The 19,939-nt window shown below is 40.7% G+C and overlaps 1 protein-coding gene across 1 annotated transcript in view; it reads right to left on the reverse strand.

Annotated features, from left to right (window-relative positions):
* Nucleotides 1–2,145: 2,145 nt before the first annotated feature.
* The window catches only part of HIVEP2 (HIVEP zinc finger 2), a 180,427-nt gene continuing 162,633 nt past the window's right edge, over nt 2,146–19,939 (reverse strand). The window contains exons 5-9 of the mRNA XM_045010764.1: nt 19,375–19,529; nt 15,313–15,488; nt 12,246–12,347; nt 10,745–11,652; nt 2,146–4,715 (exon numbers count right to left, since the gene is read on the reverse strand). Of these exons, the coding sequence (XP_044866699.1) occupies nt 3,903–4,715; nt 10,745–11,652; nt 12,246–12,347; nt 15,313–15,488; nt 19,375–19,529 (2,154 nt within the window). The 3' untranslated portion in view covers nt 2,146–3,902. The remainder of the gene's footprint in view (nt 4,716–10,744; nt 11,653–12,245; nt 12,348–15,312; nt 15,489–19,374; nt 19,530–19,939) is intronic.

A 19,939-nucleotide genomic window follows, 5' to 3' on the forward strand; every position in this document is an offset into this window, starting at 1 on the left:
TGTAGAGCACACAAAGCCCAAAAGAGCGATATAAGGGCTATTCAAACTGTTTAACACTTAAGTATTAAATTGGGCCTCCAGAAAACATATGTAGAAAACCTGCAATAGAGTCTGCAATTCAGGAAATGGAGGGCACATCCAAGTATTGTCACAGTAATACACTCAATTGACACAAACGCACATGGTCTTGGCTGCCTTTTGTGTGTGCATGTGTGGGTGATTTACAACCATGAATGTCAAAAATTTGGTGAGAATTAAATGCATGGTAGAGTGGGGAGGTTTTTGCACTGCACGTGCTGGATTTACTTGGAAGACTTTCTTTAGAGCCTCCAAAGCATATTAATTAGGATTTTTAAAAGCACTTAAATGACTTAGGAGGACAAGTGTCATTGACTAAGTCTGCCTAAGGCATTTTGAAAATCCCATGCATTTTGTCAATGTGTCCTAATATGGGAAATGTCAATGTGCAGATATTTAACACGGCACAGGACATGGTAGCTACCCCAGTGAGTGTGTAATACTAAAGTTGTGATTGTGCAGATAGTAATGTGGGGCACATCCCATCCTTTTCTTTGCTGTCACGAAAGTTGAATAGGTACTGACACTGCTATGATGACCCTACTCTGAGAAGGAAGGAGGCAGGGAGCTTGGCAGGGGTCTGTTTCACCCTTGGCCCTTATGTAAAATTGTATAGATTATATAAGAAATCAATAACCTTCCAATACAATAGGTAATTATATCCTTGCTTTAGAATTCTATAGGATTTTTCAAAACTCCCAGGGAAAAGAAAATATTCCCTATTAATTTTTTATATTTTCTCAGAGTAATTTCTATAGTACCCAATTAAATCTCTCTGGATTAAATCTCTTTCTTTCAGCCTTATTGATTTCTGGAGGATTTTTACATAAGAGCATGTATATCTCAGAGCTACTCTACTGGGCTCCATCCATCCCAATCACACAGAGGGGCTAGGAGGTGACCAGCACCATGTGACTAAGGCTGGGTAAGGAAAGGGGCATGAAACAGTGCATCCGAAAATCAATGAGAGTTTGGAGTGTAACCTGCTTGGGCATATTGGAAAAGTGCCCATCTGCATCTTTAGGTGCCTAAATAACTCTGAAGAATCTCCCCCTTGGTCACTCTTGAAAATTGGAGTTAGGGTTCTACATCACTTAGGTGCTCTTGAAAATTTTGTCCCAAGTGTCTGCATTAGATTCATTTTTCAATATTTTTTCAAAGCATAAAACTAATAATCCATTCCTACTACATACTTAGCATGTGTAGAATGATTTCTGTTTTTCAAAGCACTGTATACATATTAACTCATTAAAACATATCATCAGTATTAAAATAGAAAGTATCTGAAACCATTTCTGGAGTTGCTTCACTTTAACCAAAAAATATCCTGAGTAATTTCAATGATACTTGATCAAAAGTTATACAAAAAATTGCTCCCAGGCTGAGCAGCTGGGTGACAAATCGCAGCTGCAAATGAATTAAAACAAGCAAGCTATAAATCCAGCAATAGAGGGGGGTCTTATATTGGAAATGCTAATAGACCTGATTACCATTGTGCCAATCCTGGACTCCATTCTAATAAAAAATGTGTGATTATTTGTCCATTGTGCAGGGCATTTTGTTCTTGAATGAGTTAATACAGTAAAATGCACCTCAGCAGGGTAACAACTTTTTTGCCAGATAGGATTTTTAAAAAGTTTGTTTATTACAGACTCCTCCTTTTTATATGGGTGCATGATGCTGTATGCATCGTGGCTCCAACTAGATATCCTGCTTCTCCTCTCTTCAGGTTTAGATGAGCCAGTTCCTGGCATGGATAGAACTTGGTAAGCCTCCCATAAGTACCTGGAATAATGCACTGCAATGGAAATAATGGGGCAGATCCTCAGCTGGTGCAAACTGGGGACCTGCTTATTTGTTGGAAAATAAGATGTACTCTGATGGTAGCTGGTAGGAGGGCACAGTGCGATCCGCATTTTCAGCTGTTGCACCCACACATAACCCCTTCTACTGGTTACTAAGCCATGTGTTTAGGAATAGATGGCACAGATAATTTACTATCATGCTAAGTAATCTTCACAGATAAACTTGGAAAATTCAAAGAACACATGAAAAGTAGACATCTCATTCACATAACTGTATATTTATTTCTTTTTAAAGAACACTCCTTAATTGTATTGTAATTCAATATACAAACTTGGTTTCACAGAATTATAATATACTAAATAGCACAAAAAATAACCCATATTTTTCTTGGTTTTTTTCGTGTGTGTGTGTGTGTGTGTGCTGGTGGCAGTGGTAACCCATCACACCTTCAAACATATAAGCAGGGGTTACTCCTGACTGAACACCAATCCAGATGGTGTCCTAAAGATGCCATATTCTTGAAGAACAAGAATACTTCCTTGCCCCTGAACTCTGCGGATGTCCGCAGTTGGAGTGCTCTCCCTCTAGCCAGGAGGGCTGACGACTACAGTTGTGGTGCTCTTCCTCCTGTCAGAAGGGAGGACAGGTAGTCTCCCCTAAAGCTGAAACCAGTATCACTGTGGGGATTGACCAGCTGCTGGTGTTCGAGAGCAAGTGTCCATCTTCTTTTCTCCCTGCACCCCCATTCCCACCATTCTAGACCCCAAGTGTGACCCCTCTGCAATCCAGCTAAGCTCCACACCATCAGTTTGTGCAGAGACACCCAAAGTCACTCCCGAGCTTGGGTCTCCCACACGCAGCGCACAGCACTGCTTGCCAAGCCATTGGGCCAGCCGACAACCAAGTTCTATAGACTTAGATGTGCTTTGTCACCTCGTTTTTAAAGACACTCCAGTATAGGTATGTGTTGACCTATGGCCTGATCCTGCTTTCCTTGAAATCAATGGCACAACTCCCATTGACTTCAATGAGAGCAGATCAAACCCCTAGTGTCCAAATGCGTTACATATAATTGTACCAGTGATGCACTTGTACATATTTACATGGGGTGGAATGTTTTCCCATTTTTTTAAAGGAGAATATATAGATCAACATGTTCACATAAGACCAAATACTTTTAATATATTTATAACTGTTTTATAAAGCTTTGAAAAAAGTCACAATAGCACATTGTTTTACTTTAATGCTTTACGGTACTATCAATTTAAAATCACAATCAGCACTTAAGTTATAGTCAATCCAGCAAACAAGAGACAAAAAAATTACAAGAGTTAAGAACTCGCTGATACATCCTTTATCTTTTTTTTGAACTAATGCATAAGTGCAGAATAAGATAAGATACTCTAGTTTAAATATCTTGTTTACAATATACATTTTTGTTCTAATTACGCAACAGTAAATCCCATGCTTCACATAGAAAAGCAATCCACAACATTAAGAAAAAAATTTACAATTTATGAAACAAAGTAAATAAATATTAGTATTACAGAATCAGAGCTGTACATAAAAGCTTTTCAATTTTAATCATATAAAAATATGCTTTTAGTGCAACCTCACATATATACTGATGCTGTTTTGCTTTACATCATTTAGATCCAAGTGTCCAAAAAAGGAAAGAAATTACATTTATTACAAAGCAGATACACAAATTCTAAAATATGTACAAATTACGGCTAAAAAAATGCTTATAAGAATATAAGCAAAGTAAAGAAAAGGCACAAACATCTGTACAATTTAAAAGTACCAGACCCAATAAGAATTTCAAATTTCATTTTGGTCAGGCTCATGATGACTTGTCATTTTATCTAATTCTTTTGATATAACAAAAGTATATATAATTGCAAACAACTGTAACTTAGGACAGGCATGCTGTAAAGTTGAATACTTCTACCTCTAGAAAAAAAGGGGGTGGGGGGTGGGGGATAAATGTATGGGTAAAAGTCTCCAGGCATCTCAGATCAATGCAGTTTGCTCTTCTCAGATGATGTATCTTTTCTTTCCTGTGTGCTTGATGGAGATTCTTTCCTGCTGTGAAAGCCTAACTCTCTGACATCTACACCGCTCTTGTTATAAAAGGTGGAATGAGCTAATGCAGTCTGTGATGTACCAAAACTGTCCTTTTCACCACTGTGCAAGTCAGGATGGGTGGCTGAAGCACAGGCCTGGCCTAGCTCAGATCCACTAAAGTGTTTAATGCTAAAATGTGCACTTTCTAAGGGCTTCTGATAAGGCTCAGAAGCCCTCTGCAGCTGCTCTGCCCCATGCAGAACGGCTTCTTCTGTGGCGATTCGCAGAGAGGCTATGGCTTTTGTACAAGTCTGTATGTTCTCCTCCTGTTCTCTTTCTGTAGCTATAAAACTGTCTTCTGAAGTGCTTTGTTTCAGCAATGGAGAGGAGGATACATTGGATGGAACAGCTGGGTGCAAAATGTGAGGAGAGGTACATTTCTCATGGTGCTTAGAAATGACATAGGATTCTTTTGTAATGGTTTCTGAAGTTACTCTTTGCTTTTCCTCAGAGCTCTCCCTCTGCAGGGGCACGATGGACGGAGGATGTAAATCTGATAGGGCCATAGGTACTGAATGGACCATTTGGATACCTCCAATGGGCATCATGGGGAGAGGTGCTCGGATTTGTTGCTGGGAGTGTAATGGAAGGTGACTGAAGACATAGTCATTAGGACCCTCAGGGAACAGGCTAGACCCATGATGGTTCGAAATTCCTTTTTCTCCGTACACACTGAAGTAAGGACTCTGAGACAACCCTTTTCTCTGTAAACAGAAAAACAACAACGTGGTCAGCAGAATCACTCCTGAAGCTTCCAAACCTACCAATTTCTCTTTTAAGCGTTGCGTGTAAAATAATGACCACCTGTTCATATAGCAACTTTCATCCAAATGGATCTCTTAAGCACTCTGTAAGCTCTACTATCTGCTTAAACCAGGGACATAAGGTATATGTAGGGTTCATGTTGTTCGGCACTGAAAGGCGTCTCCTCTGAGGTGACATGTGGCAGCTGTTTTATGGCACACGACTCCAACATACAATATTATAGGTCAGCAAATGAAGAACACTATAATCAACTGAAACTGCAGAGGGAATTTTAGGGAGATAGAATCTATTGCCCTGGGTGAAATTAGGCTGGGGCCTCACGGTCAACACCCCTATTCTTGCAAAGTGTGAAAATTCCTACAGTGCTGGTATTGGCAGCCTGCATTTGGTAGCAGCGCCTTACTGCTGGGAAATACACTTTTTAGTATAAGAAAAATTACCCCCCCACACACACATTTTAGTTCTGGCAAAAGGTGCTGGGCTGCTGGGCTGAAGCTAGGAAGAATAAAACCCTCTGTTCCACAAAACAGGTATGACACAGGTAACATCAGAGCCAGCTTCCCCAGAGTGTCCTAGCAATGTGCCTCACCCCACACCATTTCTCTGCTGAAAGGATAGTTCTATTTCCAGGCCTGTTTAAATCCTTGGCCTCCATGCAGAAATGGCAAGTATTCACACAACGCTTAATACAATGATGGCCCAATCCTGATTTTGTCCTCTGGGCACTATTCCAATATAAATATGAAATAATAATAAGAAGGGTGCCAATTGATTGCCAGTTGAAGTGGTGGTTTTGTGACACAGACACTTATCCACTTGGAATGGGATTGAGGGATTTTCCACAGGCCACTGTACTGCAATCATAAGATACTGACTTTTGGTCTTTCTCCACCGAGTCCTATCTTGAAAGAGCGACCCAGAATTGAAAAGCTCACCTCCAGTCCGTACTAACCACATCCTCAGCCACTTGGAGCCCCCTTTTTGGTCTCTTAATTTCTCCCATTTGTTTTTTATTTGATGATTACATGTTGCTTATTGGTGGCTAGAGTAATAGTAATGGAAGAAAAGTAGGACTACATTTGCATAATGTTATGTGGGATTTATCCACACAGCTTCCAGGGACTCTCATGGGAATCAAATGACTACAATCCTATTCACTGCTTTAAAGTGGAGGGGTTAGTGATCATAAGACTATTAACCACTCAAGAGCTGTGCAGCTAACCACAGTGCTGGTATGGGCAGTCTGGAGATTGTGCCACAAAAAGCTAATGCATTAAGCATCAGCACTTCACTGGGAAATCCTAGTTCCCAAGGCATTAACCAACCATTTGATCCTATACCAGGGAACTGGTTTAGGGGACAATGAAAGATTCAGTGTTTGTGCTACCTGATGGATGAATCTCACATTGCATGGCAGCTTTGTCATGTTAGATATAAATCAGTGCTGGGGCAGGAGGGATAGCAACATAGAATATCAAGGCTGGAAGGGACCTTAGGAGGGATAGCTCAGTGGCTTGAGCGTTGGCCTGCTAAACCCAGGGTTGTGAGTTCAATCCTTGAGGGGGCCACATAGGGATCTGGGGCAAAAATCAGTACTTGGTCCTGCTAGTGAAGGCAGGGGGCTGGACTTGATGACCTTTCAAGGTCCCTTCCAGTTCTAGGAGACAGGTATATCTCCAATTATTACTAACCCCCTGCTCAAAACAGGACCAATCCCCAGACATATTTTTGCCCCACATTCCTAAACAGCCCTCTCAAGAGCTGAACTCACAACCCTGGGTTTAGCAGGTCAATGCTCAAACCACTGAGCTATCCCTCCCTCTCATGTCTCAGGATGACCTGAGATAGGTTAAACTCAGAGAATAATCTATGTCAGGGTTTCTCCTATATAAGGGTGAGACATTTAAACACTATAAAAAAACCCTGTCCTAGGTAAGCACAGCAGCAGCTCACTATGCTGCCAGTGAGATACGGAAGTTGAGGAATAAAATGGAATTGCCAGAGCACCAGGCTGAGAGTGCAGAAAGACATAACTATTTCAGTGTTCTCTAGTGCACGAGCTTTAGAGATTCAGCCTGCCGTTGTTTTAGAAATTCATGGTCCCTCAGCACAGCTGCTTGAATTTGTTTTCCTTCTTTGGTCTGCCAGACAGTTTCTCAATCTGACTGTCCTCTTAAATGTTTCCCAATCCATGGTCTCTGACGTGACCACATCGGACAAAGACTTGACCAAAATAGAAACAGAGCAATGGCAACACAGAGGGGCTGCAGAGTAAACTAATTCTTAGAAGAACGAACCTAGGAACACAGAACCCCTAATGGACTAAGAATCTGTAAACAATAACTTCTCCCTGTTGTATCCTGCAACAATTTCATAGGGCAGACAGACAGCAAACAGCCTGTCCACCTCCTATGGAAACTACTAATATGATACGAGCTGCTAAATTGTTTAAGAGCCTGCAGTGTCCTAGATGTACTTAGAATTATACAGGGTCCTGAGTCACAGTATTCACATCTGGATCCAGATTCTAAAGCTCATGGGTGTTCAAATGAAGGGTTCTGGTTTGAACCATTATAGAAACAAGGTCCAGCTGAAAAATTCAAATGCAAGTTCACAGTCTGAATCCCCCTAACCTCCGAAGTCTGGGAGAGTACAGGCTGGGATTTGGTTCAGGCCTATCTGCATTTAGGATGAAATTAAAAGGAAAGATGAAATAAAGGGGTGCCCTCAATTATGCACAGACATCTCTTCAGAAATGAAACTGCTAGACATCAGCTGCAATGCCTTACATTGTACCTGAGTTGTGTGCATGCATCTTGTTCTGTGTGAATCTTGCCTCTACTACAGCTTCCCATCCCTTCTGGGTCACTCAACTCCTGCCCAGTGCTAGTGGTACTAACCCCCTCAAAAGGGGAACGAAGGGAAAGGACTCCCTGCACTGGCCAGCAGATCTGATATTGAACCTCTTTAAAGGTCAACCGAGCAGTGTATGCTCCGACGATCCCACCACAGCACAGCCCCAACACCCCCTAATGCAGGGTTGTGCCTTTATAGTACAAGATAGATAGCAATTTAACTTGTGCACCAACTTCACAGTAGTGTCAGACCTACTTTGAAGTTAGTGTTTTGTTAGTTAACTGCTATTGTACAGCCAGCAGAAGGCACATAAAAATCTTTTCTTTTTTGTAGGCCCTATAAAAATAATTGCCTTTCTAAGGTTTTTAAATTTCTTATAGAAATAATAATTCATAGATATATAGTGCTTTAATCCCAAGGCACTTTAAAGTATATATAAAGAACCACCAAAATGCAGCCAATCGGAAATGGAGGGTGGCAGCCAATCAAAGCCCAGTAGAACAATGGGGAAAGAACATTTTTGGCCAGGAAACTAGAACAAATACTTATTCATATAAAAAGTGCCATGGAAGTTTTAACATCAATGCAGAGCAGACAAAGTTAGTCCCTTCTTACTCAACTGATCTGATAACTCTGTGTATTCAGAATTTGGCTTGTTTTACAGATTATATATATATAATAGGAATGAAAAAGTGTTTTTTATATATATATATATATATAAATATATATATATATATTAGGATTGTGGAGCCAGCACAGCTTTGCAGGAGTGAACAGGAGTCTCCTCTGGTTTCAGCATCAGTGGCAAAATTGTTAATTAAGTTCTAATTACCAGATCCTGAAAGTGAAAAATAATCCATTCCCCCCCTCTAATATTTTCAGTTATAGTCATTTCAGGTGTTGTTTGTAATAAGAATAGATTAAAAAATATTCAGAAGTGTGTGATTTTAGGTTCACGGAGCTTAAAGTCAGAAGGGATCATTAGATTATCTTGTCTGACCTCCTGTATATCACAGGCCATTACATTTTATCTAGTTACCCCTATTAAGCCCAATAAACTGTATTTGACTGAAGCATATCTTCCAGAATGGCATCCAGTCTTTATCTGAAGACATCAAGAGATGGAAAATCCACCATTTCCCTTGGTAGTTTGTTCCAGTGGTTAAAGAATCTACTGTTAAAAAATTCTGCCTAATTTCTAATCTGAAAGTTGAAGCCAGACAATTTCAGCCATTGGGTCTTGCCATGACTTTCTCCACTAGATTAAAGAGTTTTAAAATTAGCCCAGTCATACTGATGTCCTGTCTAGGCTTAGATCCAAAAATATGAAGGAAATAAACATGAGAGATGACAGAGAATTACTGCCATTCATTACAACTTGAATTATATGTATTTTATTGAAATGGGTCTGACATTATCTCAGAAATGCTGAGGTCTCAGGAGCCAATTTTGCAAGGCGCAGAGCACTTTCTGAAAGAGCAAACAGATGGTGCTAAGCACCTCTCAGAATGTGTTAAGCACCTTGCAGGATTAGGCACAGAATGCACAGTGTAACTATAATAGCAAGAATTGTCATGTTGCCCATGGGGAAGTTTGTCACATCCCCTTTCACCAGTTTTATTACACCTCCAGGAATACATATGCCAATGGAAGTGTCTCATATACAGGATATTTAGTCATTCAAGGGACTTAACAGCTCTCCCTTCACAGTATAACAACGTCAGCTGTGGGGTCTCATACAATATTCATTCAATGCCAAGATACTATGACTGCTAAATGAATAACTATTTATCCTTTTCTTTGCCAGTAAAAATGGTTTGCGTGTCCTTTTCCATGTCCTGTGGGAGCGCTAAAGTACACTAGGGAATCAATTCCAAAGTTTAGAAATTGCTACTCTTATGAGTCCACAGTTCAATTCTTGCCATTCCCAGGGAAGAATCATAATTGTAGTGAACAAACAAGACAGATGATGGAAGATGAGGAAAGCACTGCCAGACTGTCCCAGGAAGGGAGCTACAGTTCTGTCACTGACTGCCCATATTGAACCAACAGGTGTGGATGAAAGCAGCATTCCAAATAAAATTTCAGCAAGACGGCAAAGGCAACATGAAAACTTGTGATCAAAAGAAGCATCCTAAACAAAAATGAAGTGATTCCTTAAATCACAAAGTAAAATAGATTTGTGAAAAATACTATTTATTCTGACTTATATTACTGTAACACCTGGGAGCTTTGCGAATGTTAGGGCTTGTGAAAGATACTGAACTGACAGCTTTAGAAAGCCATTCACAGAGCAGGTACAGCATGGGGACCGGCAGTGCAAATTTTATTCCCACTGTCCCACCAACATTCTTACAGACTAACTGGGATGAAGCATCTCTGAGTTTGAAGATAGTTCAGTTTCCACTCAGTCCTTTGTGTTACTGGTGTGACTGCCAAGTGTGATGGGGGTTTGTGTGATGTAAACACTACCATCAGATGATAACTTCTAGGCCCTAATCTTGCAATGTGGTGCATATGGACACCTCCCTGCTCCCATCTGGAGTCTCATTTATATCAGTACTTCTGTTTATTTCACCTGTGCTTCAGCAGTGTACCTCTGTACATTACATTGCAGTGTAAAGGGCCATACTCACTACTAGCCTGGGCTGAGTCCCAGCTGGCAATCCGGAGGTGAAAGGCTACGAATCTCATTACCAAGCCATAGGAGCAACCGTACATCACTCGGTAAAATACATTTTACATGTAAAATAGCTAATGAGGGGCCAGATGCTCCGGTGGTGAAAATCAGCATAACTCCACTGAAAATGAAGTCAGTGGAGCTACACTGATTTACCCCAGCTGGAGATCTGGCCCCAAGTCTGTAATGTTCTGTACCAAGCCACTGCAAGTGGCTGAGTCAAAGTCGTGGCTTGGTCCATATCTACTATAGTTTCCAATGTTCTTTCCTCAGGTTTTTTATGAGGCTCCAAGCCTCTTCTTTCCTCCTCTATAGAAGTTTTAGGTGAGTGATTCCAGCATGCAAGTTTACAAAGTTATTTTAAAAGCTCTGTACAAGTTAAATAGTGCACTAGCTTTGATAATAACAATTAAAATATTATGTCATACTTACTGCATGTCCCAATGGAACGGATTCAGACTGTAAATATTGACCCATAGACAATGCTGGATTATGGTACAGACCCCTTCTGGGTGATGCTGCTCTAACTGAGGCCATATATCTTCTCTCTCTCCTTGGAGACAGTTCTCTTCTGGCAGATGCATCTTTTCCAGGTGACATTGGTCTCCTAGGTGACAAATGACGTCTTGGTGAAACATCTCGTCTCGGTGATAACTCTCTTCTCAACACAGCTTCCTTCCTTGGGGAAAGGTGTCTCATGGGTGAAATATCCCTCCTTGGTGATAAATGCCTTCTGGGTGACAAATCCCCTTTGGGCATTAAATACCTCTTTGGTGAATTATCTCTATATGGCGAAGAATCATACCCTGGTGAGGACTGTCGGCTAGAAGGTGAGAAGTCCCTTGGAGATGAGGTGGGCTCTAATGAAAGCATGTAATCCTCCTCCATACAACTAGGTATGTCTAACCTGTCTTTGTCAGGCTCCGAATCAGTACTTTTGCTCTGGAAAAACCTCTGATATTCCGTCATTTGTGAGTCTTCATATGAGTCACTTGGTGTTATAAGCTGAGTAACCTGAATACTAGGTAAAGTAACCAAATAACTGATCAGGGAGGAGTGTCCCATTGAAATGGAACTGTCAGGAGAAGCCCCATAGGACGCTGCTGCAGCATTCACTGATAGTGAAGAGAATCTGGGGGGTTGGGGGCTGGTGCTTCTTGATCTCGTTTTTGGTGTTGAGTCTCCCTGGGTATCATCAAAATCATCGTCATCCTCTTCATCATCGTCATTGTCATCTCCATCATCCCCATCCGATTCCTCAGCATCAGAAAACTGGTGTTCTTTTGATATGCCTGCCATACTACTCTTCTCCGCTTCCTGGTGCATGTCTTCAATGTTTTCTGAAATAATCATGGCAAGTCAATCAAGTATGCACAGAGACACATTTCGGGTCCAATTCTGCACCCATTCCATACTTAGAACATCCTTTGGCATCACTGGATGTTCTCGGTGCAGAATGGTTGCTCAGTCAGATCTTTAACAGAAACTAAACTGCTGTTCTGAATATTCATAATAATATAAAACCCCATAATCAACCTGAGTGAAATTCACCCCTGTGGAGAAGGCCAGCCCAAAGCCTATCCTCCATGCCTGTGCACAGGGGTGAAGTTCATCCTCTGTGGACATTATTAACCTCAGAACATTTATACCCAACAGACTAGAACTGGACCGGACACAGAAGACATTTAAATGGTAAGAATTTTTTTCCAGCCTCAGCTGCTGTAGTATTAAATAATTAGAATTCACCTCAAACAAATATGTCAGATTTATTTTTGTGCTTACAGTTTTTTAATAAGATACTCAAAAGACCTTTTTTTAAAATAAAACCACCCCGAAAATATTCTTAACTTATCCTCTGGTGTCATCCACTATGTAACGAGTCATCTGCACACTCTAAAGGCCACTCCAGCTAAATTAACTCATTGTGACATACCTGCTTCTTCCGTTTCGGCATCATCCACAGATGTCATTGATACTCCCAGCTCCAGGCATTTTTTCATATGTGCTTTAGACTTCATATGTTTTGTCAGATTTCCTATCAAAGGTACAGAGATGATGCTAATTAGTTGACATCAGCGAAGAAATCTCTCCCAGTCAGTTTTTGTTTTCTTTTTCCCCGCCTAATCGATAGAAGGGTGTTTAGGTTAAAAAACAAGCAGAACTGACTCATTCAAACTCAATCCCCATCAGAGCCAGTGTAATTTAATGAGTGTGGGAATTTACATCTTCCCCAAAACTGCTTATATAAACCTCTCTCTTCAGCAAAATAGTGGCGGTATTTCCGAGAGCTGATAATTGGCAATGAACACTAACGTATACCAATTAAACAATTCTTGTAAGTACTTTGAAGGCCATTCCAACCTAATCCCTTCTTACTCATCTTCCTCTTGTATATTAACATACATAGGTGCTGGAACTTGGAGTGCTGGGGGTGCTACCACACCCCCTGGCTTGAAGTGGTTTCCACCATATACAGGGTTTACAGTTTGATTCAATGGCTCTCAGCAACCCCACTATACAAATTGTTCCAGCACCTCTGTTATCATACCGCCCCTCTCTTCCTATTCCCTGCCAGAAATGCCAGTCTCAGCTGCCTGCACGTTCATTTCTTCCACATGCAACTTCATGTTTTCTTCCACGTTACTTCTTATGCATGGACCATCCTCTCTGAGCTCATCTTTAAAGCCACAATCCTAGCCTCCCTCAAATCCCTCCTCAAGACTCATTTCTATCATGATGCCAAAGGTAAAATGCATTCCAATAATTGGATAGTCAGGGTACTACACAGGGATTACAAATACCAACTCCTTCTATTGGTCTGTTATACCTCCTTGTAGGTTCTTATCTTAAGTTAGTACCCATTCCTACAATGAGTGACCAGGCAGTACCTGCGAGGAGCTCCACTGCTGATTTCAAGCAGGATATTGGTTGTGGGCAAACAGGCAGAAGCCTGCCCACACAGCGCTTATTGCAGGATTGGGGTCTTTGAAAGTGAGTTTATTAGGTAATGTATTTTACTCTGTGTTTGTATAGTGCTTAGCACAACAGAGTCACTACTGTTATATACATAAGAAACAACAACAACAACAACATATCCTTTGAAAGAAATATAGTGACAGGATACACTGTAAAAATGATTTATCAGGTTCATGTACATAGTTTTGAAATAGGTTGTTGCTTTCCCCCTCTCCAGTGGTATAATCACAGTGTAGAAAATGGTGCAGATTGCAGCACTAGGGCCAATATGCACATATTTTAATAAGTATTATATATATCTATATTGAAGTGACAAATAAACCACTAAAAATGCCCCTCAGCTAGAGCTGACTGCCCCATGACCTTTTCTGAATTAGTTGGCTAATTATTTGCAGGCATTATGGAAAAAGTGGGCCTTGAGGAATGATTTCAAGAAAAAGAAGAGAATGAATGAGTCCAGGTGTAGAGGTCCCCATGGAAGAAGGCATGAAGACAGATGTTAGAGAAGTGAGTGGACAAGGTTAATATCAGTGAATAAATAATATTCCTATGAAACAAGTATTTTATACCCATTTTACAGATGCATGGTAAAGTTAAATGACTTCCCCAAAACCACATAGTGACTCCATGACAGAGCAGGGAACAGAATCTAGAAGTTTTGGCTCTATGTCCTGTCCTCTAATCACCAGACACAATTTATTTCAATGTGAAATATTCAGGAATCCTGGCTCACAGTTCCTAAAGGCTGCCATGCAACATCAAAACCAGTCTCTGAATAATTTCTGTCAACGCACTGTGCAGGCGTGAAGGGCCCATGCCACAGCCAGTGGAGGTCTACTGCACAGGGCAAAGGAGGTGGATGTTCAGACCCCATAAAGGACTCCACTGCTCCTTTACACCACAAATCCACTCCCCGTGTTCTACAGGAGGTCAGACAAGATGAACAAAGGTTCCTTCTGTCCTTGGAATATATGAATCTGTGCTCCACTGGGACTCCCTGCATTCCAGCACACTCAGGGGGTTTTGAATGGAAACGGAGCAAATTTTAGAGAATGAGACTGAAGAGATGTAGTTGGTGGAGCTGCTACTATGCATAACCACCAGTTATTCCCTATGGCAGGAGAAGAGGTACTAGAGCCAAAGAAGCTACTACAGCTCTAAGTCTGCAGTAGCAGCCATGCAGCTGCACTGTGATCACTCCCCTTTTACACAATGAATATTCTCAGTGCAGGGCCAATTACTCAGGCTGTGCCCAGAGAGTGGATTTGACCTCAGATGCCTTTTGTTTAACCAGTATTCAAAGGATGTTAAAAATGGAGAGGAGGAGACTCGCACGTGTTATATACGCACGAAAAATGCTGCTAAAGAAATAGATTTTTTTAAAAAAAGAGGTAGTTTCAAAGCAAATTCTAATTCCAATGTATATCATTATCCATGGCCTCTGGGTGACAAATGGATGCTTTTTTTTCAGTGCTGATAAATACATGTGAACACAAGCTATCAGATCCCTATTCATAATTAATGCAACTGTGGATGGAGTGGCCCACCTGGGAGTCTGTGGATTTGTACATTATTTATAAACTTGAAACTGAACCACTGTACAAGACCATGAAGGCATGCTTTCCTCTGCACCTGAAACGCTGCTTCTGCATTATGCCACTACCCATGAGTCCCCCCGGAGTATTTTAGATTGCAGCAATTAAAACTTGCACCATGTAACATTTTTAGCATAAAGTAGTATTTGCAAGGGCTGTTCTTATGCCACTACATTTCCTCTGCAGACAAATGGGCTTGATAGGAGCCTCCAGCTCTTAAAATTAAGTTATGCAAGGAGTCTCACAGTCTCACATAAATCCTTGAATCATTTAGATATGAGGGAAAATATATTTAATGGAGTCCCATGTTCATAAATAAAACCATCTAATTTTGATGAAAGTTTCCTCTTTGATTGGAACTTTGGATGCTAAATAACTAAGGAATTGGTGGAGGGAGGGGGAAGGGTTCAAGTAGAAAAGGCCAAATACCTTTAGTTTTGAAGGCAAAATTACACAACCTGCATACATAAGGCCGTACATCGGTATGAGTGCGGATATGTTTTTTGAGCATGCTTGGTTTCTTGCAGCGAATCCCACATTCTTCACAAATGTATTTTCCTCGCCCACGTCCTCTGACATACACATAATCCTCATTTGATTTATACCTGTTGGAAGAGGGCAATGTATTTGAATTATATAGCCTCTAAGTCATACATGTACATAAACAGTGTCTTTATAGCCCTCTGTGGCCCAATCCTACATGCATTACATGCACAAAGCTTCCACTGTAGTCAGTGGGAGTTCTACAAATGCTGCACTGTGTATTTACTGCCCAGAGTGTATTCACTTTTCAGGAAATGCAGTAATTTGAATATGTTTGCATGTCTTAGTTATTGTTTAACAACTTGAGACCAGCGGCTCAGATCTGATCGGAGTACACAAGAGAACACCCCAGAATATGGGTTTATATGGTCACCCTAAGGGTTCTACAGGAAGTACAGCTGCTAAAGAATAATGTACCTAACCCCCTTCTGCTGCTCCTTTCCTGAGAAGTTCAGAATACACACCACTCCCATTGAAATCAGCAGGCACTGGGAAGGCTCAGCTCACAAACTATTCTCTACAGCGGTAGCTGGCACTTAAAAATGAAGGCACCACATGGAAGATGCTTTTAACATTGAAGAGGATTCTAGAGGAGTATATGGCATTTTAAGGTGATAGGGCTGAAATGTTTTTTAAAAAATCAATTTTTTCTCAGACAAACTTTGTGATTCATATGCGAAGCTGCATCTCTGACTCAAGGCACTGAGACTAATATCCAGTACATATATAAAATATTCTTCCCTATTCATCTCTGACCTGTTATCCACCAATATGTGGACCCAATTTTCACATCTGGGCACCTGAAGTTAGGCATCCAAAATTCACATTAAAAGCTGCTGCTTTTAATCTCTCCCCATCAACACTAATCCTTCTCCTCTCCCTCCCATTTCCCAGTCACCAGGGATAGGACTGCCATCCTGCCATAATCTGGGCATCATCTCGTACTAGTCCTTTCTCTAGGCTGTGCTCAAGTCCTTACACTTCTCTTGACAGAACATTTCAAAGATTCAGCTTTTTTGTTCTGTTCAGACTCCTAAGGCTCTTGTTCAGGCCCTCTTTGTCTTGCTACTTGCGTACTGTTGTCCCCATCTCCTTTCTGGCCAGCTATCTCACCCCTCTCAAGTCCATTCGAAACTCAGATGCTAGGGTCTACTTTCTGCCTCATTATTCCAACCACATCACATTCTATTCTGTGTCCCTCCTCTTGTTCCCCCTTCTCTACTCATTTCACCTTTGCTGCCACATGGTCATCACACAACAAGTGTGGTCATTATTGATCTGGGCTGGATTTGAACTCAGTGCAGGAGAGTTAAAAGGCTCAACACAAAGCCCCTGAGTCATGCAGTTCCACTCCAAACTGCCATTTTATTTTGTCTTTCTAATTTTCTCTCATCATCAGTATAAAAGAACAAAATAAACAAGCCATGAACTCTAGTTGCAATCCAGCACAGGTCATTAAACAGCATGGTGTCTGAAGAGATGCAAGGTTTTTTCCCACCCCTCCCCACCCTGCTTTCAGTGTAAACTGTAAGTAACTGACTGAAATGTATTGTAGGATGTAGCATATAAGCTAATGAAATTTAAAATTGTTGAGTTTCCTAGAGAAATATCACTTCCAATCCTTCCAGGGTTCTGTAGTCGTAGGTGAGGGAAAGTAGATTTTGCTATTCAAATAACATCATTTGAATCAAGCTACCTGCCAGTGGTAATAATGCTTTTAGAATGACAACTGTGAGGAAACCTGCACAGGCAAAGTGCAAAGACTAAGCCTGCACACAAGAATTGCTCTTATTTCATACTACCTTCTGTGGATCAAATAAAACAAAAGACAGACAGAACGATGAATCTCTTAAAAATAATGATGAACTAATGCTAAGTGATGACATGCGGAAAATATTAGATCTGTTTAAAAAAAACCCACCACCACAAGCTAGTGAAAGGAATGAATCTACCCTTCTGCAAACAATGCCACTGTTAGGTAAAATGATACCCTTCTGAAATGGATCTACAAGGAAGATGCATTAACACAACAGAATCACCATCCTTCACACTGTCGCTACGCAGGTAAGAGATCTCTATTGGGAAAACCCCATAACTAGAGAGACATACAGCCTGTCTACATAGATTATTAAAGCCCAGCAATCAATGTACACAGCGAGGCACCTAACTTCTTTCTTCCATACTTCAACTGTCTCAAGATACCTGATCTATATCAGGACAAATTCATAGGTGATATGTAAGATGATGTAAGTTATATCCCTTTACAGTCACTTAGACACATTTATGCTCATATTCCCTTAGACCTTATCAGTATGTAAGGAAGTCTAAGATGGTGTAATTAACACATCAAGTTTCCTGACAAAGGTGCAAAAAGTTTCAGGTACAATATAGGGTAGCCAGCTTAAACGAACATCTTTCAGAGCCTCCTGTTAGTTGCTTTTCTTGCTGAGCTATACTCTTCTGACCACTAGCATACAGATTACATCAATTTAGAATCCCTTAGGATGGGTGATCCAAATTCAGAGATGATATGTAAAGGCAGGTGTGTGAGATACACACTTGTAAGTGAGTGAGAGTCTAATTAACAGCACTTTATACGTCTTGTAAACTTAGACTCACCTCTGAATTTGGGTCACTGAAAAGTCTCTTTTGTAGCCAGTTTACTGGTTTTTGGTTAGTAGCACAACGCACTACCACAGGGAACACCCAGGATCAGGTATTCCTGGGTTGTCACGCCCTGGAACAATCTCAGAGATGACATTCTCAGTCTTCGAAGAGAGATGCAGGATATGCCCCTTTTTTGCTACAGGTTATAGAGAAATATCAAAGTTTATTTGATTGAGACTGCCCCCACACATCCACAAGCCTTTTAATGAGAGGGATGCTGAAAATGTTGAAAAATGACAGAAGACAAAATGGATTGCTGAATGCCTTGTGACCCTGTCCTGACTGGCTAGTTATTCTGAGACACTTCTGCAGGGTAAGGAGAGCCCTTGGGCCTGACATGTATGAAAAGAACCACCCAGCTGGATACCTGGACATTCACCACTACCAACATACAAACACCATCATTTCAGATTTTCATAATACAAATACAATTCTTATGCACGTACTGAGAATACACTGTAACGGACAATCCATTAATATGCTGATCATAACAAGCTAGATATGCCTAAAAACTACGTCAACGGACTATTAGGTCTGTTTTTTCCTCACCTATTTGCTATTTATTTGTTTTGAATCAATTGAACAGCAGCAGATTAAACTTTGTTTTTAATTTGATTGTTCTTACGTCTAAACATGGATACCACGGATTTTATTACCAACCAAAATTTTGTACCTGAAAGTCAACATTCAGTAAAAAACTAAAATATTCCAGGAATAAGAATAAGAATGCATAGCTTCTTTGTTAAGGCTGGTGTACAATACAGCATTTAATAACAGAAAGGTGTCTACCAGGAGTCCAATGAACACAAGAAGATTGCCAAGAAATCAAAATATTAGCCATCCATCCTCTTTTTTGCCCCAAATAAGAGAAACGACAATAATTCAGTAATGCTTTCTATGTATATAGAAAGTATAGTTGTACTAATGGCATAGGTGCTGGAACTAGAGGTGTTGGGGATGCTGCCCCTGGCTTGAAGTGGTTTCCATCATATACAGGGTTTACAGTTTGGTTCAATGGCTCTCAGCACCCCCACTATACAAACTGTTCCAGCACCCTTGGCTAATGGCAAAGCAGAGCTGGAAGTAAGTACACAGGCTTTACTGTGTTTCCTACTATCTTGTTGCATGACTGACATATAAACAGGAGATGCACGGGGAGCTACAAAACATGGCATGAGCCCAGAAGGCTGTTAATTTCCCTAATTCATCTATGTTCAAGTTCAAATCTGTTTACTCTGAAATGACAGGCTATATTTGATATTTCCAGCTGCATTTTCTTACCCTCCTTCAAAGATTTTAATTCGTACTGGCTCAGTCTGTTTGGATGCAATGTCTTTATCTCCATGACTTTCTCCTTTTACTCTTTCTTTTATAATATTCCCCACTACTTTCTTTTCAAGTTTGCTGCCAAACAAGAAGAATGGTTCGTGTTTCATCTGTGGAACAAAGTCAATGAGTGTTATTACAGTCTGGAACACAGAATAAATGCACACTTCATTTCAAATAGTTTAAACATTCTGGGCTGAATTCAGCTCTGAGTTTGGATGCAATTCCATGAAGCCAATTAATTTGGCTCTTTACATCTGGTGAGAGATGGGGGAGGAGCAGAACAGGCACATTTTAAAGGAGCGTTATCTGGTGATACAGCACAAGCATCACCACATCATGCTGGCCAATCATGGCTGTGGTATGCTGATCACTTGGGACCAAATCTGGAGGTCCTTATTCAGTTGCTATTCAGTCTTTATTCAGGTAACTCCCATTAATGTCAATATTTGTTACTAGAAAAAGGCTGGAGTAAAAACTAAATGACCCATGTGAAATAAGGCCCTCAAATGTCCTGCTC

The sequence above is a fragment of the Mauremys mutica genome, chromosome 3 (genome assembly GCF_020497125.1).
Source record: "Mauremys mutica isolate MM-2020 ecotype Southern chromosome 3, ASM2049712v1, whole genome shotgun sequence".
In the NCBI taxonomy this organism is placed as follows: Eukaryota; Metazoa; Chordata; order Testudines; family Geoemydidae; genus Mauremys; species Mauremys mutica.